We start from the raw sequence: 10344 nt of genomic DNA on the forward strand, positions 1-10344 counted from the left end.
CAACATTATAATTTCTATCAGAATATGGGCACATGAATTAAAATTGATAAAAATGATTTGAGGTTGTGATAGATTTGATTGTTTACCCTATTATAGCTAAAAAAAATGAGCTTAATTAGGTAAAAGAAATTGGGTAATGGACCACTTCACCCCACCAACCTCTCCTCATTAATAATCAATAAATTTTGCTGCCAGAGCAAGGCAAGTTGGGGATTTGGGATCTCAACAAACTCAGACTCATAGAAGTGACATGCATGATTCTATTTTAAACACATAATTATATTTTTAAAATTCATAAATCATAATCTGGTAGTGGTATGCATAACGTCACAATGGTAGAAAAAGTATTCAGAAAACCTTATTTTAGTAAAACTGATAATGCCAATGTTTTATAATCGATTTTTTTTATTATTTTGGCCAAGCTGAAAATATGTAAATCGTGATTAATACAAATAGACAAAAAACCATGACTCAGAAATTAGGCAAGTAGTATTATATCTGGTCACTTTGCATGAAATCGATGGATAAAACATAAAATGTCAAAATTTCCTTATTACTATTTTTTCCCTATATTAATAATGTGTTAAACGGTAAAAAAGTCTTCTAACCAAAAGAGATGAAATTAGGTTATCTGAAATTTATACAACCTGTCGAATTTTTTATAACCTCAAAACAAATAAGGTAAACAATAATAAATGAAGTTTATCCATTCGTTCTAAATTTCTTATTTTTTTTTGTTTTAACTAATTTCATATTTTAAATCCCTTTAACAATAAAAAGCTTTACTACTTAGGAGTATTTAATTCTGTTCACGGAGATAAACAAATGGAAATTGAATTGATATTGAAAATATGTAAATTTCCCATTTTACCCACAGTGCCAAAACCCCAATATAAACCCCCTGACTCCACTCTCCAAAAAGCCGCACTCCCTCTCCCTACGCTCCCAGCGCATTTTAGCACCCACCACCACCGTTTCTGAAAATGGCGACGTCAGCTTCGTCGACATCCCTCAAGCTCTCGTCGCCCTCCACCGCCGCCTCTCGCCTGCGCCACCGCCCCCTCCACTCCGCCTTCGGCCTCAGCAGCCTCTCCCTCCGCCGCGACCAGCCCCGCCGCTTCGTCGTCCTCTCCATGGACGCGAAGCCGACGATCCTCGTCTCGGAGAAGCTCGGCGAGGCCGGCCTGAGCCTCCTCAAGGAGTTCGCCAACGTCGATTGCTCCTACAACCTCAGCCCCGAGGAGCTCTGCACCAAGATCTCGCTCTGCGACGCGCTCATCGTCAGGAGCGGGACCAAGGTCAACCGCGACGTCTTCGAGTCCTCCGCCGGGAGGCTCAAGGTCGTCGGCAGGGCCGGCGTCGGGATCGATAACGTGGATCTGGCCGCGGCGACCGAGCACGGCTGCCTCGTGGTGAATGCGCCCACTGCCAACACCGTCGCCGCTGCGGAGCACGGCATAGCGCTGCTCACCGCCATGGCTAGGAATGTTGCTCAAGCCGACGCGTCTGTGAAAGCTGGTTAGTCATTGATTGAAACGTCTCAGCATGATTTGTGTTTTGTTGTTTGATTCAATTGGATTTCAATTCCAACATTCCGCTTAGTTGAATTAGGTTGATTTTGCTTTGAATTCCTTTGGCGAATTCTGGATTTCTTCTAGCGAATGTTCAACTTGCTTTCTCTTCTATGGATCTTTTGCTGGATATTATAATCTCTGTATTTTGGAGACTGATTCAATTAGGTCTTTAGTAAAAGTATTTTCATTCTCTTTTCTTTTGAGCGGGTGAAAAAGTGCATTATTTTATTGCAATTAGGTTAATCAATTCCCAATTAGGGGTTTTTAATTACATTAGTATTTTATTAGGACGGATGCATCGTGATTTTGGATGTACGATGGGAGATGAATTTTGAAGAGTTTGTTTTCATTATGAGCTTTTTGGGTGTTGATTATTGTCGACTTGCTCTAAGTTATTGTGTTGTAATCTATCTAGGTAAATGGGAGAGGAACAAATACGTTGGTGTGTCTCTTGTTGGTAAGACGCTGGCAGTGATGGGTTTCGGTAAGGTTGGATCAGAAGTTGCTAGGCGTGCAAAGGGGCTCGGTATGCATGTCATTGCGCACGACCCCTATGCCCCAGCTGACCGTGCTCGGGCAATAGGCGTGGAGCTTGTGAGCTTTGACGAGGCTATTTCAACGGCTGATTTCATTTCACTTCACATGCCACTCACCGCTGCTACATCGAAAATTCTCAATGATGAAAATTTTGCGAAGATGAAAAAGGGTGTTAGAATCATCAATGTTGCTCGTGGAGGTGTGATTGATGAAGAAGCATTGGTGAGGGCCATTGATGCTGGAATTGTAGCACAGGTATGAATTAGCTATAAGTAATTGGTTGATACCTATTACCTTGTAAGAAGCACTTGTTGATTTTCGTCTCTCTTTCCAGGCAGCACTGGATGTCTTCACAGTCGAGCCACCGCCCAAGGATAGCAAGTTGGTACAGCATGAAAATGTGATTGCTACACCACATCTTGGTGCCAGCACGATGGAAGCTCAGGTTTGTTGGACACTTCTCAAAGCTTAGTTTTCATCTCAATCGCTGTTTCTGCTTGTTTCTGTTTATAATTTTTGCACGAATTTACTTTCAGGAAGGAGTTGCTATTGAAATTGCTGAAGCTGTGGTAGGGGCGTTGAAGGGGGAACTTGCGGCAACTGCTGTCAATGCACCCATGGTTCCTGCTCAGGTACTAAAAAAATTGTTAGTCATAGGTGCCTTGCATCCCCCAATTATGAAAGCAAACTATAGCCTGAATCGGATATTGTATATGTATTTCTTGGTGACATGTTTTTTGGAATTAAATTTTTGAGCTCAATCTTTCTATTACTAGTGTCAAGTTTGAGATCAAAAGTAAACTTTTTTGCCTTATTGTGTACGCATAGGTACTTATTTCTAACAAAGAGGGAACTGTCAATCCGAGTATACCTTTTTGTTTCTTTCATCCTCTGCCATAGCCCTTGAACTTTATAATCCAATAATATCTTCTGATTAACTCTTCATGTCTCTAGTAATCAAACTGCCCTCATATTTTGTTAAGGAAATCATAAGTTGCTGAAGGTTTTGTTGTATGATTTCCTTGAATGCAGGTTCTCACCGAGCTGAAGCCCTATGTTGCCCTTGCTGAGAAGCTTGGCAGGCTTGCTGTCCAACTAGTTGCAGGCGGGAGTGGTGTGAAAACTGTGAAAGTTACATATGCGTCCGCTAGGGCTCCAGATGATCTAGACACACGGCTGCTCCGTGCTATGATCATTAAGGGTCTGATAGAGCCCATCTCAAGCGTCTTCGTGAATTTGGTGAATGCTGATTTCACGGCCAAACAGAGGGGCCTCCGCATAACTGAGGAACGTATCATCCTGGACGGTTCACCTGAAAGCCCACTCGAGTCGGTCCAAGTCCAGATTGCCAACGTTGATTCGAAATTTGCCAGTGCCATATCCGATGCCGGTGAGGTCACAGTGGAAGGACGAGTCAAGGATGGAATTCCACATCTGACAAAGGTGGGGTCGTTCGAAGTGGATGTGAGCTTGGAAGGCAGTCTGATTCTGTGCAGGCAAGTTGATCAGCCAGGGATGATTGGGAAAGTGGGTAGCATTCTAGGACAGGAGAATGTGAACGTGAGCTTCATGACCGTCGGAAGGATAGCCCCGAGGAAGCAAGCTGTGATGGCCATCGGAGTAGACGAAGAGCCAAGCAAGCAGTCGTTGAAGAGGATTGGTGAAATCTCAGCCGTTGAGGAGTTTGTCTACCTAAAGCTTTAAAACTCCAATTTTGGATGTCTATTTCAGCAGCTTCAGCTTTAGGTATTGAATAATCCAACTACCCAGTTTTGGCAGTGGTTATCTCATCAAATTTTGTTGCTAGGAGTACTCTCCTAGTGAAATTGTTATGTAAGAAAATTTTGTTAGCAAGTTTTGCTAATTTATTGCTTTGATTTGATCCTGCAAGCTTGTTCTCCAATTACTACATTAATGCACCATTCACACAAATGAACATGAGTCTTTTTGTTGGTCCGTGGAGACAGTAGTTAGCTCTTAGTTAGATACTAACCTTAGCCAATCAATCATGTTTACAATTTGTTCTAAATTGAACATATGGAAAGCAATTGTGCAATCTTCCTATACTGCCAAGAATCTAGAGATTGTGACAAATCCATCACCAGTTCATTCAAAACTGCCAGGGCTTGATGAATCACCCTTTATTGTGTGTAACAAAAACATTGGTACATATTTCATACCAAGAGCTGCCTTTGTGTTCGACACTAGGACACTTGTTTCAGCTATGAACCGGAAAGGAAAGGAACCTGAGCTAGAGTTGTCGGAAGCGAAATGTCAAGATTATGGACTGCCAAATATGCAGCAATACCGGCAGCATAACCAGCAAAAGCGAAGCCACTTATCTGCAAACATGATAAGAGAATCAGGAAACTTCATGTTGTTATAGGCAGCATATAACTTGCATAACAGGATATACCTTCCGGAGGTACCAAAAGAAGTCGACTTTCTCCATCCCCATGTATGCAACACCAGCAGCGGAGCCGATAACCAACATGGATCCACCTGTGCCAGCGCAATATGCTACTAGCTGCCAAAACTCTGAATCTTGTGGAAACGAAGAGAGATCATACATTCCCATTGTTGCAGCGACCAGTGGGACATTGTCAATGATCGCAGATACAACTCCAATTGAACTTGCAATCAGTTCAACATTTGGTATGTGGGAGTCGAGGTAGTTTGCCAATTCCCGCAGAATACCTGCTGCCTCAAGGCTGTGAACTAAAATTAGTTGCTAATATATCTCATGATAGGCGTAGAAAAGGTTTTCACAAAAACAAGATGATATCTTTGACCGAGAAATAGGAGTTACCTGCTAACTGATAGGAGGATACCAAGGAAGAAAAGAGCTCCTTGAGTGTCGATTCTTGATAAAGCCTGTGGTACTTTCAAGCGCTGTCTCTCAGATTCACCATAGTGAATAGCATCGGTGAGGATCCAAAGAACTCCCAGTCCAAACAGCATTCCCATAAAAGGAGGCAGCCCGGTGAGTGCTTTGAAAACTGGGACAAATAACAGAGCACCAATTCCAACAGAGAAAACAAGTTTGCCTCGAGGAGCCATCTGTTCTGATGCCAAAACATCCGCGGTGTTCTGTCCTTTCCCATTAACTTCACTGGATGAAATAAAAATAAAAAATGTCATTTCTTGTTTAAGAAACTTTAGTTGCCAACAATATTATACATTTATATCTGGTGGCATTAAACTCTCGGGAAGCCAGAGGTAGTACCTAGTGAGGGACAAAAGAGCCAGAGGGACAGTCAGTGAAACCAGCGATGGAATTACTAAGCCCTGTGGCCAAAGAAAGAATATAAAAAATTTCGTGTCAAAACACAAAAAGGTAAGTGATAGAAAAGAAATGGGAAAGAAGAGAAAATATAGAACAATAGAAATAAAGAACAAACTACTAACCACTTCTTAAAACAATAAACAGCTAAATATTAGTTATCAACTAAAATGCAGTGCAGAGTACATTTTCTGTTTGTTGTTTGTAGCACAAAAGTATATTGGTCATATACCTATTTAACCACCTCAGGCCAATTTTTTCCATCTTACTGTAGATGCAATCTGTATTTTTCTAATTGTCAATTTAAACTTCTTAGTTGGAGGGAACATGTTTGTTTCATTATTCTACACAAAGCAACTTCAAAGACACAGCCATGACCAAAAAAAACAAAAAAGGATGGTACATCATGACTTTGTTTTCCAATAAAATTTGCAGTCCAATAAAATACTAATATATTGACTATAACAGAAAGAATAAGAGGTCATAGTAGAGAACCTTCATTGTCTGCAATGTGGATATTTGACCGTGTATCCAGAGCATGGTGGTGGTAACATCACCAATTGGTGTCCATGCTCCACCAGCATTTGCTGCTATAACAACTACCCCACCCAGAAGCCTGCCAATCAGCAATTATCAATACATGCCTAAACGGTAAACACATGCTTAAATAAGATCTCCCATTCTTTCCTGTCAATGCACGTACCCAGTAACCCAGTCGCTTCAGACATTTAAATTCTTTCTCGTAAAATATAGAACTAAGGAAACAAAGTTTACAAGTTCACATCTCCTGTAACAGGAGATCCTTCAAATGCTTGACAACTTATGAAGTGTATAGAATGTGACACCTTAGAGTTAAATAAAAAATACAAAAGAATCAATCATGTGTTCTCTTATGCTCCTAGGATAGAATACAGCACATTCATGTATGGCCAGGAGTGGATAACATATGTTATGGAAAACTTAATCATAGTTTGAGGATATTTTTTTGGCAGAAGCTGATTAAAAAAGAATGACCAGAACAAAGTTCTTGCAGGCTGTCCGTGAAGACCTCATATTTATCATATTTAGAATGCAAAATTGGTAATACTATAAGCACTTGCCTAGTGTCTCTCTCTAAAGAGATCAAGATTAACCAAATTCTTTAAAATGAATTCGTCAGACAAAATGCTTGAGTATTCTTATCTGCATAAGAAGGGACAATAGTGGGTATGAGGCACCTACTTCCGATATTCTGAAGGTGGCACCAACTTTCTCAACAATGAAACCATGACAATAGTGGATGTCAAGTTGTCGAGGACTGAGCTGAGGAAAAATGTAACAAAACCCACCTGGATTATTTATAACAATCAGTCAAAGAGGCAGTGAAGGAAAACAAAGATGCATTGCATATTTTTCACAAATTGAAAAGAAAAGGATCAAGATCTTTACTTGATAAGGAGACCAACTTGCTTTTTAGCGGTGATAAAAGAAAAGGCTTAGAGATCATTTACCACCCAAAGTAGAGTTCTTGGCTTGCGAGTTGTGATGTTATCTGTGACCAGCTTGAACCCTTGATGAGCATCAACTATCTCCACAATGGTCATTGCACCAAGCAAGAAAAACACTATTTCACTGACATCAGCAGATGCTTGAGACAACTGTGAAACAGCTATCTCAGTTGATGGGGCCTGCAAAAAAATTCATCTTGAATTTGCTGACTTCCAGAAACATAGATATACTGGTTGAATGAAACCCAGACCCAGACAATACACTAAACAATCCCAGACCCAGACAATACACTAAACAATTGGAATTGACTGATTAAGGGTCTAAGATAGTTTCTAGGAGTAGGAAACTTGGTATAACTGAAAGGTCCCCCCCCCCCCCCCGCCATCTATAGACATCACATAAACATAAATAGTTTTAAGAGTAGAGATGCAGAGAGACTGATTAAAAATCATGAGATAACAACAGATTATAACATTCACAGCAGAGTGAAAAGTATTAGGAGAATGAAGCCTACACCTTACCCCAATACTCCTTACAACCCACAAGCTAACAGCCATCAAAAGTCCAACTCCACTTTTGTTGAAAGCAAGAGATTCCTCAAATATTATTCCAGCATACCCGATTCCAAACAACAACGCCATTGCAAGATCCTGGTCAACAACTAAGTTTATGTTACAAAGGATATTCAAAAAATTTCTTAAGCATTTCAGGATTTCACGCAGATGTGTGTGAACCTGGTTCGCTGCAACCCACGAATGATTTATGGCCAGAGCTCCTGTTCCAGCAGCTGCCAGAACTGCAAGAGCTTTCACCAAATCTGTCTTTGGTTGGTAACTAGCTTCAAATTCTTCAGAACTTGTATCGTCAATAGAACATAAAGGGTCACATGTTCCAGGTGGATTTGAGTCCTATATTGTAAATTCAGATCACAATCAAACTCACACTCACAAATATCTCACCAGAAACCTATCACAACTAATTACAAAATCAATCAATTTGCATACAAAATATATGAAAATGCAACCGAGAACGAGAACGCATCCAGGATAACCTAATCAGTCAAATTAAGTTGTGAGATTAAAAGATGAAGAAGACCTGGAGCTGGGGGCTAGTCGACGAAGTAGAAGAGGATTCTTGTCGGGCCTTGTGTTCGGCCCGCGCTAGAAGAAGTTCATTCCTGCGCAAAAACAACCTTGAGCTCACTCCTCTACAAAACGAAGACGGGCGCAGGTATTTATGAGATGAAGTACAACAGAGCTTTATTTTAAGAGGATGAGGAACAACAACACTCGACATCACTGCATCGGCGTTTTTGGCAGTAAACGGATTGGAAGTTGAAGAAGCTGAGAGTGAGTGGAGTGAAATCATGGATGTATGGTTTAGAGTTTAGAGAGAGAGGTTTTTGCTATTCTAAGTCGGTAGAAGAGGACATTTTCAGCTAAAAGCGTGTTCTGAATAAATTTATGTAAGACGCGTGGTTTTCTCTACCTCTTTTATTATATCTTCTCCATTTCTCACTTCCGATACCAATGCCAAATTTTCTTCATCTCAGACCACAATTCTCGAAGCCACACTTACAATACCTCTAATCGCTGGAGTAGGAGATCCGCTACGCCAGGCGTTTCGCCCTTGATTAATTATGGACGGCGTTCGCGTTTGCTGCTGGATCAATTTTTCGAATCAGCTAGTATGAATAAACTGATTTTGAGCTATGGTGATTGTTAATCCTTCTTTTTCAGTGATTGACAATCAGTTTTACCGAGAAACACTTGAAAATCAGTTGCAATTAGATGTAAGCAAAGCTGGCAATGGTTGGCTTTGCTTCCGATTTTAGAGGGAAAAAGGGCTCCTCGAGGTATGACTACTTCATCTTGCTTTGATGGTGAAGATGTTTAAAATGTAGTACTACCTATTAGATTCAAATGTAGTTAAATAGAGATGAATAAGAGAATCCCAAATTTGACACCATGTAGGTGGCATTAAGATAAAAGTTCTGATGAGTAAGAACCAAAATGTTCCCTTGGCCTCGGTATTTATGTACTGTGATATACTATGTTTTTAGGTTCAGATAGTGAGCAATGCTTCTACACCATTGATATCTTAATATCATTCCCGTGTCTCATCTTGTGAAGCATTACCATTAGATAGATGGAGAACTTTTCTTCTGACCCAAAACATCTTTTCACCATCTTCTTCTTCGAAAATCACAGATCTCTGCGTAGTCGAGGCTTTTCTTGAGTTATGACATTGTCATCTATTTATCCTCCAGAATTTTGCCAACATAACCTTGGCTATCACAGTTTTGGTGGGAGTTCTTAAAGGAATCTCCATCTTCCAATGTGCATCAGAGAGTTAATCAGGTTTGTCTATTTCATTCCTGAAAATGATGCCTAATTTATAATGCAACTAGTTAATCTGGTGGATGTTGTGAATCCTCTGTCTGTTTTATTCTCATAACACACATTCTAAAAATTATATAATGTGTCTCAGCCACACAAAAAGGGAAAAACAGGGGAAGCCCTTCAGTTTTTCCATATAGTAGAGACAATCAATAAGTCTATACTTATTTCCTCCTCCCAAAAAACCAGTATCTGATCCCTCCCCCATCCCTTGCATGTTATGGCCACCACGGGATACACCAGGGTGGCCTCGGCTGCAGCATTGGTTGTGGTGGCGATGATCCTCTGCACGGCGATCCCGGGGGCGGGAGCAACCATGTTCCCGGAGGTGGAAATAACGCTGGCTAACGATGGGGAGAGCCCTGTGTGGTTCATGTGCCAGATGACGCAGAAGGGGGACTCCCTGTACGAGCTGCCCCCAAACAGCACGTACCGGTTCAGCTTCACGCACGTGGCCTTCCCGATGCGGTGGTGCTACATGTACATCCACCCGGGCAGCCAGGGCTTCTTCTGGGTGTACACGGTGCGATCCAGATGCACCAAGTGCTTCTGGAGCATCGACAGGCACCCTTCTCTCTACCGCAACGACATCGGCCGGTGGGAGAGGCAGAAGCTCTTCATGCCCCCATCTTTCAATATCTCCAATTTCTTACTTAATGAAACTCAATCTGCCAGATAAGATATATAATCAATATGCACATCTCTCTATTTTTTTGTATTGTCGTGTGATTGGTTTTGTATCTTTCCATCATTTATCGTATATTGATTTCATTTTGTTGGTTTGTCTGTGTTTGTTACTATTTATTAATAATTTCATTAAACAACTAAAAGTACATAACTAAAAAAATTTCATAATTAGAAATTTTAAATTTTACATAACTAAGGGATAGATCCCGTTATCAATTTTTTTTTAACAAAGCAACAATTTAACTCTTTCTCCGAATGACCCGGCCACCTTGATGAAGGAGGACGGTGTGGCAGTTTGTTCCCAAATGTGGACTGAGAATTTCCGGCAGCCTGATAAAACTGTCACTAATTTGACAAATTATTTAAGAAGGTTTGA

At 40.8% G+C, this 10344-nt stretch overlaps 3 protein-coding genes across 7 annotated transcripts; 2 read left to right on the top strand and 1 right to left on the bottom strand.

Annotated features, from left to right (window-relative positions):
- The first annotated feature begins 915 nt into the window (after positions 1-915).
- On the top strand, positions 916-3996 carry LOC125222424 (D-3-phosphoglycerate dehydrogenase 1, chloroplastic-like). The gene is made up of 5 exons (XM_048125018.2): positions 916-1518; positions 1990-2366; positions 2446-2556; positions 2648-2743; positions 3144-3996. The coding sequence occupies exons 1-5, from the start codon at positions 984-986 to the stop codon at positions 3813-3815; spliced, it is 1791 nt and encodes a 596-aa protein (XP_047980975.1). The 5' UTR covers positions 916-983; the 3' UTR covers positions 3816-3996.
- Positions 3997-4195: 199 nt separating this feature from the next.
- Positions 4196-8250, bottom strand: LOC125222425 (sodium/proton antiporter 1-like). The gene is made up of 10 exons (XM_048125019.2): positions 7978-8250; positions 7617-7790; positions 7404-7532; positions 6885-7061; positions 6616-6722; positions 5890-6010; positions 5338-5399; positions 4921-5223; positions 4528-4822; positions 4196-4453 (listed from the first exon to the last, which is right to left on the bottom strand). The coding sequence occupies exons 1-10, from the start codon at positions 8248-8250 to the stop codon at positions 4334-4336; spliced, it is 1761 nt and encodes a 586-aa protein (XP_047980976.1). The 3' UTR covers positions 4196-4333.
- LOC125222426 (uncharacterized) lies at positions 8219-10063 on the top strand. 5 transcript variants are annotated; one of them, XR_016136156.1, is made up of 3 exons: positions 8219-8347; positions 8435-8737; positions 9093-9665. XR_016136156.1 is itself a non-coding variant. In XM_048125024.2 (3 exons), the coding sequence occupies exons 2-3, from the start codon at positions 9220-9222 to the stop codon at positions 9958-9960; spliced, it is 459 nt and encodes a 152-aa protein (XP_047980981.1). In that variant the 5' UTR covers positions 8389-8737; positions 9093-9219; the 3' UTR covers positions 9961-10063. The 5 variants fall into 5 exon arrangements, 2 of the variants coding, with proteins under 2 accessions (XP_047980981.1, XP_047980978.1); XR_016136207.1 differs by lacking the exon at positions 8219-8347 and having other exon boundaries at positions 8378-8737; positions 9093-9242; positions 9373-9665; XR_016136240.1 differs by lacking the exon at positions 8219-8347 and having other exon boundaries at positions 8378-8737; positions 9152-9242; positions 9373-9665.
- The last annotated feature ends 281 nt before the right edge of the window (positions 10064-10344 follow it).

This window comes from Salvia hispanica, chromosome 1 (genome assembly GCF_029641045.1).
Source record: "Salvia hispanica isolate PSC_SH4W2 chromosome 1, Shi_PSC_v1, whole genome shotgun sequence".
Lineage (NCBI taxonomy): Eukaryota > Viridiplantae > Streptophyta > Magnoliopsida > Lamiales > Lamiaceae > Salvia > Salvia hispanica.